This window comes from Stereum hirsutum (genome assembly GCF_000264905.1).
Source record: "Stereum hirsutum FP-91666 SS1 unplaced genomic scaffold STEHIscaffold_3, whole genome shotgun sequence".
Taxonomy (NCBI): domain Eukaryota; kingdom Fungi; phylum Basidiomycota; class Agaricomycetes; order Russulales; family Stereaceae; genus Stereum; species Stereum hirsutum.
Genome location: NW_006763133.1, coordinates 2,551,707 through 2,566,538, shown reverse-complemented (window position 1 = coordinate 2,566,538; position 14,832 = coordinate 2,551,707). Strand labels below are relative to the sequence as shown.

The 14,832-nt window shown below is 53.1% G+C and overlaps 3 protein-coding genes across 3 annotated transcripts; 2 read left to right on the top strand and 1 right to left on the bottom strand.

Annotated features, from left to right (window-relative positions):
• Positions 1–236: 236 nt before the first annotated feature.
• STEHIDRAFT_129084 (spliceosome complex protein) lies at positions 237–3,690 on the bottom strand (the record flags this gene model as incomplete). Its single annotated transcript, XM_007301158.1, has 8 exons — positions 237–806; positions 876–1,061; positions 1,122–1,208; positions 1,267–1,467; positions 1,530–1,608; positions 1,661–1,902; positions 1,964–3,040; positions 3,115–3,690. 8 exons carry the CDS (start codon positions 3,688–3,690, stop codon positions 237–239), a joined length of 3,018 nt encoding a protein of 1,005 aa, XP_007301220.1.
• A 197-nt stretch (positions 3,691–3,887) lies between these two features.
• On the top strand, positions 3,888–5,575 carry STEHIDRAFT_74878 (rab-protein geranylgeranyltransferase). The gene is made up of 9 exons (XM_007300554.1): positions 3,888–3,916; positions 3,969–4,079; positions 4,130–4,257; positions 4,310–4,533; positions 4,591–4,785; positions 4,873–4,956; positions 5,025–5,099; positions 5,177–5,338; positions 5,397–5,575. Exons 1-9 carry the CDS (start codon positions 3,914–3,916, stop codon positions 5,414–5,416), a joined length of 1,002 nt encoding a protein of 333 aa, XP_007300616.1. The 5' UTR covers positions 3,888–3,913; the 3' UTR covers positions 5,417–5,575.
• A 3,732-nt stretch (positions 5,576–9,307) lies between these two features.
• On the top strand, positions 9,308–14,789 carry STEHIDRAFT_119276 (uncharacterized protein). The gene is made up of 11 exons (XM_007301157.1): positions 9,308–9,868; positions 10,096–10,887; positions 10,947–11,113; positions 11,169–11,349; positions 11,400–11,610; positions 11,668–12,793; positions 12,866–13,104; positions 13,158–13,412; positions 13,468–13,959; positions 14,023–14,118; positions 14,184–14,789. Exons 1-11 carry the CDS (start codon positions 9,336–9,338, stop codon positions 14,346–14,348), a joined length of 4,257 nt encoding a protein of 1,418 aa, XP_007301219.1. The 5' UTR covers positions 9,308–9,335; the 3' UTR covers positions 14,349–14,789.
• Positions 14,790–14,832: the final 43 nt, after the last annotated feature.

Genomic DNA, 14,832 nt, shown 5'->3' with positions numbered 1-14,832 from the left:
TAGGAGCAGGGTGGCCGCTTCTAGAGACTATATCAAACTCGCAAGCCATGCACATACGGTATAAAATTGGGCGCCCACATGCATGTTATCCTTTCTCTGAACTTTACGCTTGCATGAAAGGTTATCCATCAAGCGGGCACTGGATGGACAGAAAGGACGAACGCATAGCAATGGTCCATAGCAATATTCACCAAACGTACAACGCCGCTCGCGCACCGTAGAAAATCACAAAGTTCTCACATATCCTCGTCATCGTCAGATATATGAATCTCCTCGTCGTTTCCAGCAGGTGCAGCATCCACCTTTATTTCCTCAGTGCTCCTGATCGGGTTGGTCTTCGCAGCCACGAAGGCTGGTCCAGCTTTCCCTCCACCGGCCTGCTTCTCCGCTGCCGCCATCGGATCCGCCACCTCTTCTCTACCAGTACCAGCACCTGGCGAATTACCCTGACGCGCCGCCATCGTCTGAGCCGCAAGATAGCTCGACTCGGTATTGTACCTCGCCTGCACACTCCGCTTGATCCTGAGCATCTCCCGGAACGTATCCTCAGAGCCCGTATCGATCTCGAACGCGTGCCATTCCGCCCAGAATTCGGGGTTAACACGAGGATCGCAGAACTGGGAGGCGTGTGCGTAGATGGCGCGAGCACGGTCGATTTCGCCGAGTTTGCGTTCCAGAGAGGCGAACCGCATGCACATTTGGGCGGTCTGACGGTCGGGGAGGACTTCGAGGGCGCGTTCGTAGATAGGACGAGTGGCTGGCAGGCCGTAGTTCGAGGCGGCCTTGGCGATGTAGATAGTGAACATCTGTAAAACAATGCGTTTGTCTGGTCAGCAAGGGCCCTTAGCAGTATGGCAGGATGGGACCAGGCTTGCCTCGAACTTGTCCTTGTCGTCGATGACTTGTGTGGCACGATCGTAGATGGACATAGCTCGTTTTGCGAGGCCATGTTCTTCTTCAAGGGTGGCATACATGAGGAAGATGGACTTGCACGATTTTGGAGGGCACTTCTCGAGTGCTTGCTCGAATAGATCACGAGCACGTTCCAGTTTGGAGCCACCCTACGAAGCAGGACGAATTAGTGTCCGAGTTCAAACTAAAACCAAGGGGTATAGACGTACGTATCGCTTGACGAACTTCGCGAGGTAGATGTTCCAGATCTCGAAGGACACGGGGAACGTGAAGAGCTCAATGCCTCGCTCGTATACCTGGTCAACGAGGTTATGTCAGTAAAAGCTACGTTAATTATGAGAAAACAAAACTGACCTTAAAGCTCTCCTCAAAGTACTTGTTCTCCTCGAGGAACGCAGCGTAATTGACGATCACTTGAGCATTTGCGATGCGAAGCTCAAGGATCTTGTCGTAGACAGCTTTGGCAGTTTCTACTGTGCCAAGTGACTCTTCGAGATCGACGTAGAAGGACCAGAGTTTGAGTGACTTGAACAAACGAGCTTGTACAGACAAAGCCTGGCGTAGTTTCTCAGCTTTATGGAAACAATGATAAAACGCCGCGAGAGATAGATACATACATGATCGTGGTAGTTGATCTTCGGGTTCTTCGGGATAGCGGCGGCTCGTTGCATTACACGGATCGCTTCGTCGTAGTTCCTATGAATCGGTTAGAATTCTGAGCATATATAGAAAGCCGAATTGGACATACTCGTGCCGGACCTCCAGTTCGGCCCACTCACACCAGATCTCCGCAAGGTCCTCCACCGTCTTGAAGTTGACCTTAGTTGCCTTCTCCAAAACTTTACGAGCGCTCCCAAGATCGGGCTCTGCCTGGCCGCTTACGCCACCCTCTTCATAGAACTTGGCAAAGTTGATATAAAGTCGGTGGAAGTTTGCGGTGGCTTTCCGCGGGTTGACGGTAGACAATGCATTCGTGTAAGTCTCTGCGACCTATAATACGCGGTTAGTGAGATGAGAGAAAACGAACCATGTCGGCATGAGGAAAACATACCTTCTCGTCATTATCACCCCATAGAGCTACCCTCTTCTCCCACTCCTGAACATCATGCGGATTCCGTCTCAGCAGGACGTCATTCACCAAGAATGGTCTCCGGTCCATCAAGTCCTCGAACTCCTTCATGTTCACATCCAATTCCTTCTCGACAGCTTCTTTGTCGATCTCCTCGTCGTCATCTTCATCGGCCTCCTCCGCCAAAGCCTCCATCAACGAGTTGATCACCGTCTCGCTGAATTCGGCATATGCATCGAAGATCTGAGTGAAGTCCCGGATAGTCAGGACTGACGCGATCCCAGTCTCGAACGTCTGCTTCGCGCGAGCAAACTCAGCGCGTCTCAACCAATAGGACGCCAAGCCTGACCAGAGACGGCCAGCTTGGTCTTTGTAGACCGCGAGACCATCGACACGGACGATTTTTTCAACGTCGAGCTTGCGAGAGCTTGTGGGGTCCTCGTCCTCGTCGTATGCGGGAGCGGGTTTTCCTTCTGGGGTGACAGCCACAGGCGGCCCGGCAAAACGAATGAGCTGACCCTTGACTGAGACAGGTTCTGATCCTGATGGCTTCTGCGAGGCGTCGTCAGTTTTGCCTTCGTCCTCCTCAACCTTGAGCTTTTCTTCCTCCTCAGTAACACGTATTGTGTCCTCGAGACTCAGCCCGACGGCCTCCGCGTTGGCTTCGACAACGTTCAACCACTCTCCAAGAAGTTGGTAGGGGCTCTTCCCCTCTGGACTGGTGTATTCGCCCCGAGCAGCTTTCCGAGCTAGGGACAGAAGGAGTTTGGCGGCTTCGAGAGGTCGTGGGGAAGGGTTGCTTGGGGAGAGAAGAAGAGCGGTGTAGCGTTCGGTGATGCTGGGGTCGATTGCGAGGTATCGACGATACACAGAAACGGTCGTTGCACCACCTTTTGATTCCGCCCAAAGTAGATAACGAACCCAGATGCGGTGGTGGAGAGATGGTGGGAGGGTGCGGAGAGCGCGGTCGAAGGTACGGCGTGCGTGTGTATGAGATAGGACTGGTGGACAGTTTGGGTGGTTGAATATGGAGAGGTACATCAGCCATATTCGTGGCATCTACATAAAGGAGATGCAAAATATATCGGCACGCATCAGCACTGTTTAGCTCGTAACCTTCGGGATTAACGCACCTTTGGAAGCCACATGAGGCACCGCTCAAAAGTCGCGGCAAGAGCCTTCCACTCTTCCCAACCCACAACACCATCCAAACCTCCCTCCCACTGCTCGAGATCCTCCTGCTCCTCCTCCAACGCGTCCCTCATTTCAGGGAACTTCTTTCTCCCACCTGACCTCTTCTTACTTATCTGCTTGCCCAAGACATACCCCATCCTAGTCTGCAGATACGACTTCCACAGCTTGAACGACCCAGGGAATTGCACGAGAGCAGCCTCATAAAGATACGTCAAGCGCTGAAGCGCCTTTCGGGCAATGGGTGAAGCAAGAGGACCTAGGAGAGCGGCGACTTCTGGTGGGATGTCTGGCTGCTTTTCAGCCTTTTGAAGAGCGATGTGTGCATCGCGTGTGCTGTGGATAGCAGTCCACCAATGACGGAAAGAAAATGGGTTTCGTAAGAGGTCCTCCTCGCGGTGGAGATCCTTCGGCGAGACAAGGTCTGGGTGGGTGACTGGCGTCGGCACAGGCAGCGTGAGAGGGAAGTGGCCCGCAAGGGACTCGAAGTTAGACGTCGTCTTCACAGCTGAAGGCATCTTGGCCAGTTGGTATGTGGATGGTCTTTCCAGACGAAGGTGGAAGACGAACTCAAGTCGAGACGCGTTCGTGTGAGTGACGGCAGGTCTCCTTCAGGAAATTTAGTCTCACGCCTGACGCGATTCCCAACGACGACCGCGTCAGTCGCCACCCTGCTACTTGTACTCTGTGCAATATCCCAGTGCCCTCGCTTCACCTTATCTACCTTGATCTGCCATAGCAATGGTGCTTTCTCTGTGCTTGAATATCTGCCAACGACTAATAAATATCTGTTCAGCACGGTGTACGACGCGTCCGACAGTCTCGTGAGGCCCAAGAGGCCAAGCAGGAGCGCGACAAGGCCAAACTCGTCGCCTATCTAGCTCTCACTGATGATGTCCTGGCTAGAGTGCGTTCGCCCGCTCTGAATGACTGTCCTTGTGCCGACCGTTTCCACAGAAGAAGAGCCAAGACTGGAGTCAAGATGCTTTCGACCTCACTTCCCGTCTACTGAGTACCAATCCTGAGTTCTATACTGTCTGGAATTATAGACGAAATATACTCCTCCGTGGCATATTTCTCGTCAGGTAAGTCAGAGTTCTAATATATCTTGAATACTCTGCTCACTTGTTTGCTCAGCTCTGCCAAGGAGATATACGAATTACTGACCAATGACCTCGCAATGACCACCATCGCACTCAAGGCCCATCCCAAAGTGTATTGGATCTGGAATCACAGACGTTGGTGCCTTGAGAGTATCCCGGATGGCGGTGATGGTGATGATACCCAAGGATGGAAGAAGACAAGTTGGCAGCGGGAGATGGGCCTAGTAGAAAAGATGCTCGAGGCCGATGCTCGTAATTGTGCGTCTCTTTCTCGTCTCGTTCTTTGTGCCTCTCTCACACCCACCCAATCTGTAGTTCACGCATGGAATTATCGAAGATATGTTCTCGCCGGAATGCCTGTCCGATGGTCTGAAATTGCAGAACTTGGTTTTACGACGAAGAAGATAGAATCCAATTTTTCAAACTTCAGTGCCTGGCATCAGCGAACCAAGATCCTTTCCTCCTTGTGGGATAGCGGTAAACTCAACAGAGCCGCTACGCTTCAACAAGGTTAGAAACCTCCTATCCGCTCAGAACCCGCACGCAATAGTATGTATCATGAGGGTAGATGTGGCGTTGCTGACCTCTAGCCTGCAGAGTTTGACCTCGTTCAGAACGCGATGTATACAGATCCGAATGATCAGAGTGTATGGCTTTATCATCGATGGCTCGTCGGCACAGGCAAGCATGCCGTATACGTTTCTCCTTGTGATCGTTTTGTTGACCTCTGGTTGCCGTGGCGGTATCAGGCGATGATCGTGAGCTCCTCGAGCGGGAGATAGTTGTCATCCAGGAACTGTTGGACGAGCAGCCCGATAGCAAGTGTGAGTTCTCCGTGTCATATAGCCATTTGCGTAGCCATTCGTGGACTAACGGAACGCCGTCTGGGCTTGCTTGACAGGGTGTATGGAATCGCTTGTTCACTACAAGCAACTTCTGCTTCGGAATCATTCGACGTCCATAGGCGAGGGAGGTTCACAGGTGCTCGTGAAGGAATGTCTTCAGTTGCTCGATCAACTCGAGAGCATCGATCCTCAGCGGCGGCGAAGATACCAGCAACTTGGTGAGTATCGACTTCTTTCTTGCTTTGGATTTCGAGCTCATTATTTTTTTCAACTCAGCCAACGAGGTGAAGCGATAAACAATCTAAGAACCATTTGCTATTGCTATGAAGGTGTAACACTTGTACAATTTGGTCGCGCTCACTGTATTTCCCTTGAAATCTGCCTCTATCGATGACAATTTTCACTTTGTCCTTCCGGAAGCCAGGTCGTCCTCATGGCACTTACCCTTCGAATACCAGTCGCAGTGCCGTCTCCTTCACGACAGCTCTCCGGAAGCAATACTATACCAACGAGACAGGACGCACACTCGCGCAGGGAAGATTCAACACAAGGCAAAGATTGTATTTCACAACAACATTTCGATATCGCACACCTCTTCCAACTTCGACGTTACATCATACAACGGAACTCCGGGATGGTACAAGAGAGGGACAGATGGATGGATGGATGGCGTTAGGTAAAGATCGATGCGCTCAGCACTTGCACTCGCCGGGCTTGCACTGGCAGCTGTATAGCATCAATGTGTTCATCGTCAGCATCGACGTTCATCGAAGGGATGGAGACAGCAAGCCAGAGGAATAGACGTACGAAGCGCCACAGCCACAGCTGGTGGAACCGCAGCCTTGGTTAACGGGGGTCTGGACGGTCTAAACACCGACGACAAACGGTCAGTCAGACAGACAGACATCAAGGTTATGACCTCGACAATGAAGACGAGCGTCTACGTACGGTGGACATGACGAAGAAGACTTGGGTGAGTGGGTTTGGATTGGTGTGGTTGTGTGGTTGTGGTGGTAGAGTTGGGCGAACTTGGCAGGTCTGGGGCGACCACCAGGCCCCTTTTTATATCTCCAGCCCCTAGGCCTTCACGGTGCGTTCCGCCGTGCTTTCGTGTGTGCGTGTTTGGCTACGACCGTGCGGGGTAGACCGTATTGGCCAATTGGGGTGGTGCGGCATGATGATAATCGGATCTTATCCTACGATCAGCTGTCGCGGGCTTGTTTCCTTGAGATATTTCCGCCCCCACGGGCCACTGCGGCTTTGCGCCTTCTGATGATTCTGTAGCCTGATTCTGCTCTCACTCCGTTGGCGTGCGTTTGTCGCGCATACAAAATGCGGCCGGTCGTGGACGAGTGGTGGAGGTAGTCTTCCTGAGGACGCCACATCCACATAAAGCATGTCCTCCCCCGCTACATAAAGGCCGGCTACATTCGCCTTCAGCGTTGTCTGAAGCGGTCTTTAGTTATGACACTGTTACCAAAATCTTGTCGATGATTCGTACGCATCTCGTTGGATACGAATCTACTTTTTTGTGGCCACACAAGCCACGATCCATCTCGATTTGACGCCAACGCCACACACCATCATGAAGTTGAAGAACATGATCTCACCCTTCTGTTCCGACCTCCTAACATTAGCAGATGGTCAGAGATATCAGAAGGCCGGATACATCCCATGACAGGCGGATCATAGTCTGCCACAGGCAAAGGGGACACACGTTGAAAATAGCTCGTTCAACAGGCCTGAACAGGGCGCAGATCAGGTTGAAATGCAACGAGTCAAGAGACTGCTGTACCTGGCTTTTTGCCTCCCTCAGTATCGTATCATCAAGCCGCACATCTATGATCCAGACAGATTGTCCTTCGGCGAAGTGCTTCAGCTTGTCTATCTGGTGAAGGCTTGTGTATACAGTGCAGGTAGACCGTTGCGTCGAAGATCGCCGCCTCGCCGCTTGTTTGCACGGACTCAAAGCGTGTCACATACCCGCGTTGCGTGGGGCGAAGAAACGTTTGTCAGTACATGGACTGAGTGAGATGGAGCAGGGTAGCGCAAGAACACCGTCTAGCTCTGCGGTATTGCCTTGTCGAGTTGTCGAGACCATTCCTGTTGCATGTTGATCTCGCGAAATCACCTTTCTCGCACTGTTCAGTTGCATGTTGACCTGGCGAAACCCACCATGCCTAGCGTCCGGCCGTCTACGCATTCGCCGCGCTTCAAGACTCAGACCCAGATTCAGTACTGTGATAAACATACTCAGCAGGCGTTTGCACCTCTGCGCTTTCGCTCGCATGCGTCATGGCCTCGCTCCCTTCCTCCGAATTACTGAAGCGCTGGATATTTATACTCCAAGGACCTATTATCACCTTCCATCCGTCTCGGAGTTCTGGTGGAGATCAATACCTGGACGATTATGCATGCATGCGGCATGAGAGGTCAACTGCTCTTCGCTGAGTTTTTTTTTTGATCTGGCATCAGGCCTCAAGGCCGTTCGTTCGTTTTACTTATCTTCTTCTAGTGTCTGTGTTTTCGGCCACGCTTTGACTATGTATATCTCGCTGGCCACGTTTAATTCGCTGCGTGTGGTGGGCTTTTGTCCTTGTGATCTTCACTGGCAGTCTTCGTCGTGTTTCCACGCGAAGAGGGGGGAGAACGACTGGCTCACAAGCTTGAATCTACTGCTGGCGTACTCCTCGGAGTGTCACTGTGGCCAACGGCTACTAAATTATGCGCAGTCTCACCAGAGAATAGCAAGTAACAGATATAGTCTTGCATGTTTCTCAGGATCCCTGGCATAGAAATAAAGGCTCCGCCTCAGGAGTCTCTGGACGATGACGAGTGGGCTTCCCTTCCCTTCCCTTCTCCGTGTTATCTACTTATCCTGATTCACGAAACAGAACGTGTCAATGAGGATTAACGTGTTCGCTCAGCTGACCCACAGAAAGCCCAGACTCAGACTCCCGAAGCATGTTGTTTGATTTGTGTTTTTCTTTTGCTCGGTAAACTCGGCGGCGCTTTGACTTACTAGGACTATAGCCACGTATAGCGTCCGTTCGACATAAAACGACTCTGATCGGGGCCGTTAGCACGAGGTGGGCACGTTTGGGGCTTCCTGCAGCCTGATCCACCTGGCGCCTTCAAGTTGAAGACGTGGAAAATTTGGTTGGTGGGTATTTCGTTAGACGGCCGTAAAACGGTACGTTAAATTTCGATTCTGACATCTACCATTTCTTCTGACTGAACTCACGGTCACCACAGTAGTCAAAAGTAGCATTTCACGTCAAGGCTAAATGCCTGAGGCCTGAGTGACAGGGGTGCGCGTGCATAATGTGGCGTGGCTTTGAACTTGAATGGACTTCGGGCTATTTCGGGCGGTTTGCAGGATTACGGCTTCGAGCCTCACGATTCAACTTTGGACGAGAAGCCTCTGCTTATGACTATTTCGGCCCCTGGATTCAACGCGGGTGGGAACTTACGTCCGCTCGTGAGTTACGGTCAACATGCAACTCTGGTAGATACCTTGCATCGGAGATTAGGGAACAACAACGCCCTGTTTGATCACGGAGTACGGTGCGGGGTTCGATAAGTGGATGATTGCTTTCGGAGAAACAGTCGCTCGGTGGGTGGATAAGGACATGAGGAAGAACCAGAGCTTATTCATAGGTCTGGCTGTATCTCGTCTATTATCTACGTTTGATTTAGACCGCCTCTCATCGCTAGGGAGTCTTTGTTCGCATCGTGAAAGGGGTAAGCGTGATCGGAGGGATGGCAAAGAGCGTATTTATTATGTGTTTTCGCTTGTGTTTCCTGTGCATCAGCGTTTAGGTCTCGAACGCTGCCTCGCGCTCGCTGACCGTGGACTGTTTGTGGAGTCCGAATCTGTTAATGGCTTGAATGGTGACGTCGAGTGAAAGAGCGGAGCAGCTTGAGTGGGCGGCCGTGGGCTATTGTGTTTACTGCAGAGTTGAGAGGCAGAGCACGATTGGTGGAAGAAGGACGGGATGAGTGCTCGAGCTGGTGGGGGCAGGGGGCGAGGCGAACTGCCAAAGGCGGTAGATGAGGAAGGGCGGGGGATGCCGAGCATGTGCCCGCCTCGTGTGTTGGGTGAGGCATCAAGTTTAGAGAGGACGTCTTGGACGGCGGTCGTTTGCGATCCCCTTCACTTCCCCCTTCACCCCTCCATCTTTTCATTCACCATCGGCCAGTTTGACGTCCTCAATGGATCGCCCTACACAGCGTAACCTCTTCTCTCGTGGTTCTAGTCCCCCAGGAGGATACCAGGAACAGACTCACCAGCCGTCGCTCAACAAGTATCAGCATGTTTCGCCACCTCATTCGCTCCGCGAGATCGCCCAGCCGTCGCCCCCGGCTCACGTCGATACTCTTTTCAATAATTTAATTGCTCAGACTGCTGCCCCTCAGCCGACCGCAGGAGCCAGCCTAGGACCCAACTCGAATCTCCCGGGTGGCCCCTTGCAGCACCAGTCGAGCAACTCCGCGCCCGCAACGCCTGTATCTATCACCGCCAACTCCGTCTCGTCCACGACTTCCGCTCCCATTAACTCTGCAGAGAGCAGACAGAGTGCGCTCTTGTCTCTCCTCGGCACCGTCGCTTCCCCCTCTACCTCGACGGCCTCAGTACCCCAGCAACCTCAGCAAATTCCGACTCCACCCGGCTCTTCACATCGATCGGGACCTACTGTCAACAATGAGTCACAAGGGAGGATGCTGTTGGAACAGTTGATGTCTGGGTGAGCTACCTTTTCTTTTTCGTTCACATCTGGGGCCGCGTATCGAGTCGAAGTAGAAGATACTAGGGAGTGGCGTGGCATCCTAGGAATGTGGCCTCTGCATGGTCCGGTCATTCGACAGAAAACATCCGTGCTAGCTCAGCTTCCATGACCCCTGTCAAAAAACACATATCCTTATCTCATCTAACGAACCTGTTGTTGATTCATCCCTCATTTTCTAATCGCAGGACCGCACCTCAGACCCTCTACAGTAACCCTTCGCCCCAGAGCTCTTTACATCTACCTCCTGCAGATCCTTCGCCTGCTTTTGGATCATCGAATACCTCCCAACAGGACAGCGGCTCTTATTACGAGCCAGAAACGACCCCGCTTGGACCTGTACACGACACTTTCCAAACTCCACCTTCTTCGGTGGCGGTTGCGCCACCGCTACCACAACAGCAGCCTCCACCTCCCCCTAAATCTATGTTTGACTTCGTTTCTCCCTTTGATGCTCTCGCTTCCTCTTCCGTCACTTCGCCTCGCAAAGCTGTCCCGCCCCTTTCTCATTCGGCAGACACCGCGGTGAGTGTCAACGAGGAATGGAGCCTTCCTTCTACCACGGACTCAAAACGGAAGTCCGTCGAGAATCTCATCGAACAGTTGACTCGCGGGCAGCAATCTTCATCGCAGCAGTTACCGCCTTCATACGAACTCCCCATTCCGAGTGCAACCGACGACTTTGTCTCGCCTGAACAGGTTCAGGCTAAAGCGCAACCTCGTCCCTTGCCCCCGAAGCCCTACCAGGCCAGTTCTCCGCGAAACTCGCCACCAAAGCAGCCTGCCCCAGGTCAACAACGCAAGGGTCCTTCTGAGCAACCCATTGGTCCGCTAGCCGGATCCCCTGTACCTCCCGCTTTCACCGCACACGCTCCTTCTCCTCGTGAGAAGGATGGCTCACCGGGCCCCCGTGGTAGTTGGAACAAGCATGAGGGAAGGGGCAGAGGCGGGCCTAAGGGGAAGTCTCAGTCGAGCCCTAAGTCAGTACAACGTCGGTATCACCATGCAGCGGCTAGAAACTGAACTTCGTCTCTTTCAGCCATTCTCAAACTATTATATTCGATGTCAACCAGCCTTTGGAGGAGATCCAAGCGAACCGTGAGGCCGTCAAGTCGACGGCCATCGCTCTTGTGCGGGTTGACTCTACTTTTTTGCCTGGTACGACGATTGGTGCGACCCAGTGGGTCGCGTATGCCATGACCAAAGGTCTGTCCGCCTGTCTTCATCTTCAGAAACGATAAACTTACCATTTCATATCCAGGTCGCGTTCGTGTCATTTCTCGTTCTAGTGGAGACCGTACTCTTCTCCAGCTTCCTCATGTCTTCCCGTTGACGACCGCCGTCACTGACATGGCGGTGATTGGAAACCGTCTTGCGGGCATTACGTCGGATGGAGGCCTGGTGGTCTGGGAGCTTCCCGAAGTCATCACGGACGACGCGCTGTGCGTGACCGTCTCTATCGATTTTTCATGCGTCGCTGACATTCTTCCAGTGGCAGGATCTTGCTTTGTGTTTTGCCCGGTACCGGACCAGAGAACCTGCACTCTGTCAAATGGCACCCTAGGCAGCCGGACGTTATTGCTATCTCGTCGGAGACGGGCGTTTTCCTTTTCAACATCAACGATGCTTTGCGTATGTTCGGAGGAGATCCCATAGACTATCATGAGCTCCATCGCCTTGCTCAGCCATTTGCCGTGCCTTCGGTAAGCATCGAGCGGCACGTCTGTATGAGGTGAAACCAGCTGATATATTGTCTGCAGGCTCTTGTTGCTTTCGATTTCGACGTTGATCATTCCGCGATCGCGACCATCTCCGATGACTCCACTCTCGCTCTCTGGGATATTGACCGCAAGTTCTCCATCTGGTCCGGGAAGATCAGGGGTGAGGATGCACCCTCCTCCCTTACTCTCGTGGACGGTGGATTCGTCGTCGGTCGCAAGCACAACACCGTCTTCCAGCTGTTGTCCTCCATGCGGACTAACGTTCTCGGCACGATCAAGTTCGTCAACGGTGACAGGGAGGATCCAGATATGTTCGGCCACGCGAACTACGACGCCCGACTCCAGACACTATGGGTTGCGAACAACCGTCGTGACAGCATGATCGCCTTCAAGCTTGGCTTTGAGTACACGGATGTCGGCGCCGAGGAACCTCAAGTCCGCGGGAGCTTCAGTCAGGTCGTCGAGTTCCTGGGCCCGAAACCGACAATCCACTTCGTCATCCTCACCGCCGACGCGGATCCCAACGGCGAGGAAGCCCACGCAGCGTGTGTCGCCGCCAAAGTCCCGCCAGGCGAGCTCGCCCTCGTAGCCTTCTCCGTGCACTCGACGGGCGTGGACCAGATCCTGATCAGGAAGGAATGGTTCGATATCGCTTTTGCGGGCACGCAGATGAAGTTCCCGGCGCTGCCTCCGCAGATCATGCAAGGCCCTGCTGTCGAATCTAGGACTCATCGTCCGCCACCGCCACCTGTTCAGCAACAGCAGCAGGTTCCTCCGCCCCCTCAACGCCGCGAACTGACGCCTCCGCCCCGTGAACAGCCCGTTCAGGTGCAGGCGCCTATGCCGCCTCCTCCGCTTCCTCCGCTTGCCTTGGAGCGCAATAGGACGCCACCGTCCGAGGAGGTGGAGCCCGAGCTTACTCGTGAGCCCGGTAGGCCGTCTGAGGTGAGGGGCAAGGGTGGTAGGAACAGGAATGTTGGCTGGAAGGACAGGGACGAGGCTGGTGCTAAGGAGAAAGCTAGTAAAAATGGTGAAGGCAATAGCAATAGCAACATCAACAACGAGGCGGCTATTGGCGCCAACATGACGAAGGAGATCAAGAAGATGGAGGAAAACCTTTATAGTCGCATTGGCCGGCTGGTCGGGAAGGAGATGGATAAGCAACGTGGGTATAATCTTCCTTGTGTCGCTTCGTCCGTAACTGTCATGATGTCCGCTGACAACAATGCTCCCACAGACCAACGGCTCGAGGAAATCCGGGTCAGCGAGAAACAAGCGGACTTTGACCGTCAGGAGAAGATTCTGAAGCTGATCTCGAGCGAGTTGACGACGAACACGACGAGGGTCGTCGAGACGGCGGTCAGGTCGGAGGTGTTGAACTCTGTGCTGCCGACTTTGAGGGAAATCACCAGGACCGAGGTCAGAGCTGCCCTAAACGAGCAGATCGCCATTGGCGTCGGTGACTCGGTGAACATGGTCAGTGGTTCCGTGTGTCATTCTTGTCACATGGTATAATTTAGTCTTTGTAGACTCTTCCCCTCGAGATCGAGAAGTTGCTCCTCCGTCCTGAGGTCGCCACCCACGTCGCGCGCACGTTCTCTTCCTCCGTCACGCCCATCATCGAGCGTCATGTCAAGGATGCTATCCACAAAACGCTCATCCCCGCCTATTCGCAGCAGTCTTCCAACATGCACCAGGAATTGTCTCGTGAGATTCATTCTGAGATGATGAACCTCAAGAAGGACGTCATTTCATGGCAAAGCGAGACACTCAGGGGCCAGGAGGTTTGTCTCCCTTTTATTCGTTTACTAGCCTATCACTCACTATGATTTGTCGTAGGCTGTCATTCGCGACCTCGAGCAGACCGTTCGCAACCTGGCCGACCAGGTCAAGTTCTTGAGCCTCAACGCTAGCGTCCCTCCTGTTGCTTCTCACAGGCAGCCTTCTCCACCCATGCCTTCTAGCGGTAGTATGGTACAGTATCAACAACAGCGTCAGCCCGTACACCAAGGCCCGCCACCCATGCAACACTATGGTCCTCTTCCTCAGCAGCAGAGTCATCAGCCTCCTCCAATCCCTGGACCCTGGGGTCATGGTATTCCTGCTCCTCAAGCATCTCATCCTGCCCTTCCGCCACCTGCTCCAATGCAGGTTCATCATACTCCTCCCGCCCAGATCGAAGACTGGGATCAGACATACCTCGACGTGCTGAGCACACAGGACCCGCGCCAGCTCCGCGAGCTGTTGGGTCGGTCTAACCCAGAGGCCATCATGCCTTTGAACGGGCCTTCTCCGTTGTCGCAGGCCGTGATCTTGACGATCGTGCACAAGGTGGGTTCTATTAATGTTCAACATCCTGTTAGGCTTCTGTCTGATACTCAATTGTTTCTCTAGCTTGGTGGTTACATTGGTGAGAGTGCGCCCGAAGGCGAGAGCTTCAAGTCTTCCCTCTGGTGGCTCCAGCGCGCCGCCACCGTGCTCAAGACCAATGTACGTGCCATGCCCTGCCTGACGTTGTCATCTATCGGATACTGATTGAGGTCCGTTTCGTACAGGACCCTGTTGTTGCGCCTTATTGTATCCGCGTTCTGCCCAACGTTCAGTCGGTGTTGAACATCACCAAGCAGCGCATCTCCATCCTCCCAGGCGGACCGCAAGCCATGGAGACGAGCAGGGCGATCTCCGACATCCAGGACATCTTGAGCCACAAGCCGGCTTGACGCCAGGCTATCGCTCGATGGCCTTTGATGTAGGATTATCAGCACTTGTATCGTTTCTTTCGCTGGCTCGGACTGTGATCGCTGTATCGTTTTAGCTTTCTCTCGCCTCTCTGTTCTGTTCTGTTCTGTGCTCGCGTTCGTGTTTGTGTTTGCAATCGCCCTCCTCTTTTCCTCGTGCGTCTCTGTGATGTTGCATTTGACGAAAATGATGAATATCTACGTCTTCGGTTTTTCATACTCTTTTCGTGTTAGTTTGTCTCTGCTGTGTCGGATGCTACTCACGTATATACTCACGTTGTCGTTGACTCGGTCCACAGGGACTGCTGTTGTTCGTTATAAGTACTTCATAAAAACCGTGAAATCTGTATTACTTCTCTGCATAGCACTGTCCTGTTACTCTTACTAGTCTTACTCAAACAAAATGAATCGCACACTTCTTTTCTCTCTCTCGTATCTACTCGTCTCTCACCACGAGAAAAAATCG

What these genes read in the sequence shown, in the direction of transcription:
- STEHIDRAFT_119276 (XM_007301157.1), top strand. Translation starts at nt 9,336, where the DNA reads ATGGATCGCCCTACACAGCGTAACCTCTTCTCTCGTGGTTCTAGTCCC. An exon ending in CGCGTATGCCATGACCAAAG is followed by an intron (nt 11,114 to 11,168) that starts GTCTGTCCGCCT and finishes TTTCATATCCAG; the next exon opens with GTCGCGTTCGTGTCATTTCT. An exon ending in TCTTGACGATCGTGCACAAG is followed by an intron (nt 13,960 to 14,022) that starts GTGGGTTCTATT and finishes TTGTTTCTCTAG; the next exon opens with CTTGGTGGTTACATTGGTGA.
- STEHIDRAFT_74878 (XM_007300554.1), top strand. An exon ending in CGAGGCCGATGCTCGTAATT is followed by an intron (nt 4,534 to 4,590) that starts GTGCGTCTCTTT and finishes CCCAATCTGTAG; the next exon opens with TTCACGCATGGAATTATCGA. An exon ending in CGAGCAGCCCGATAGCAAGT is followed by an intron (nt 5,100 to 5,176) that starts GTGAGTTCTCCG and finishes CTTGCTTGACAG; the next exon opens with GGTGTATGGAATCGCTTGTT.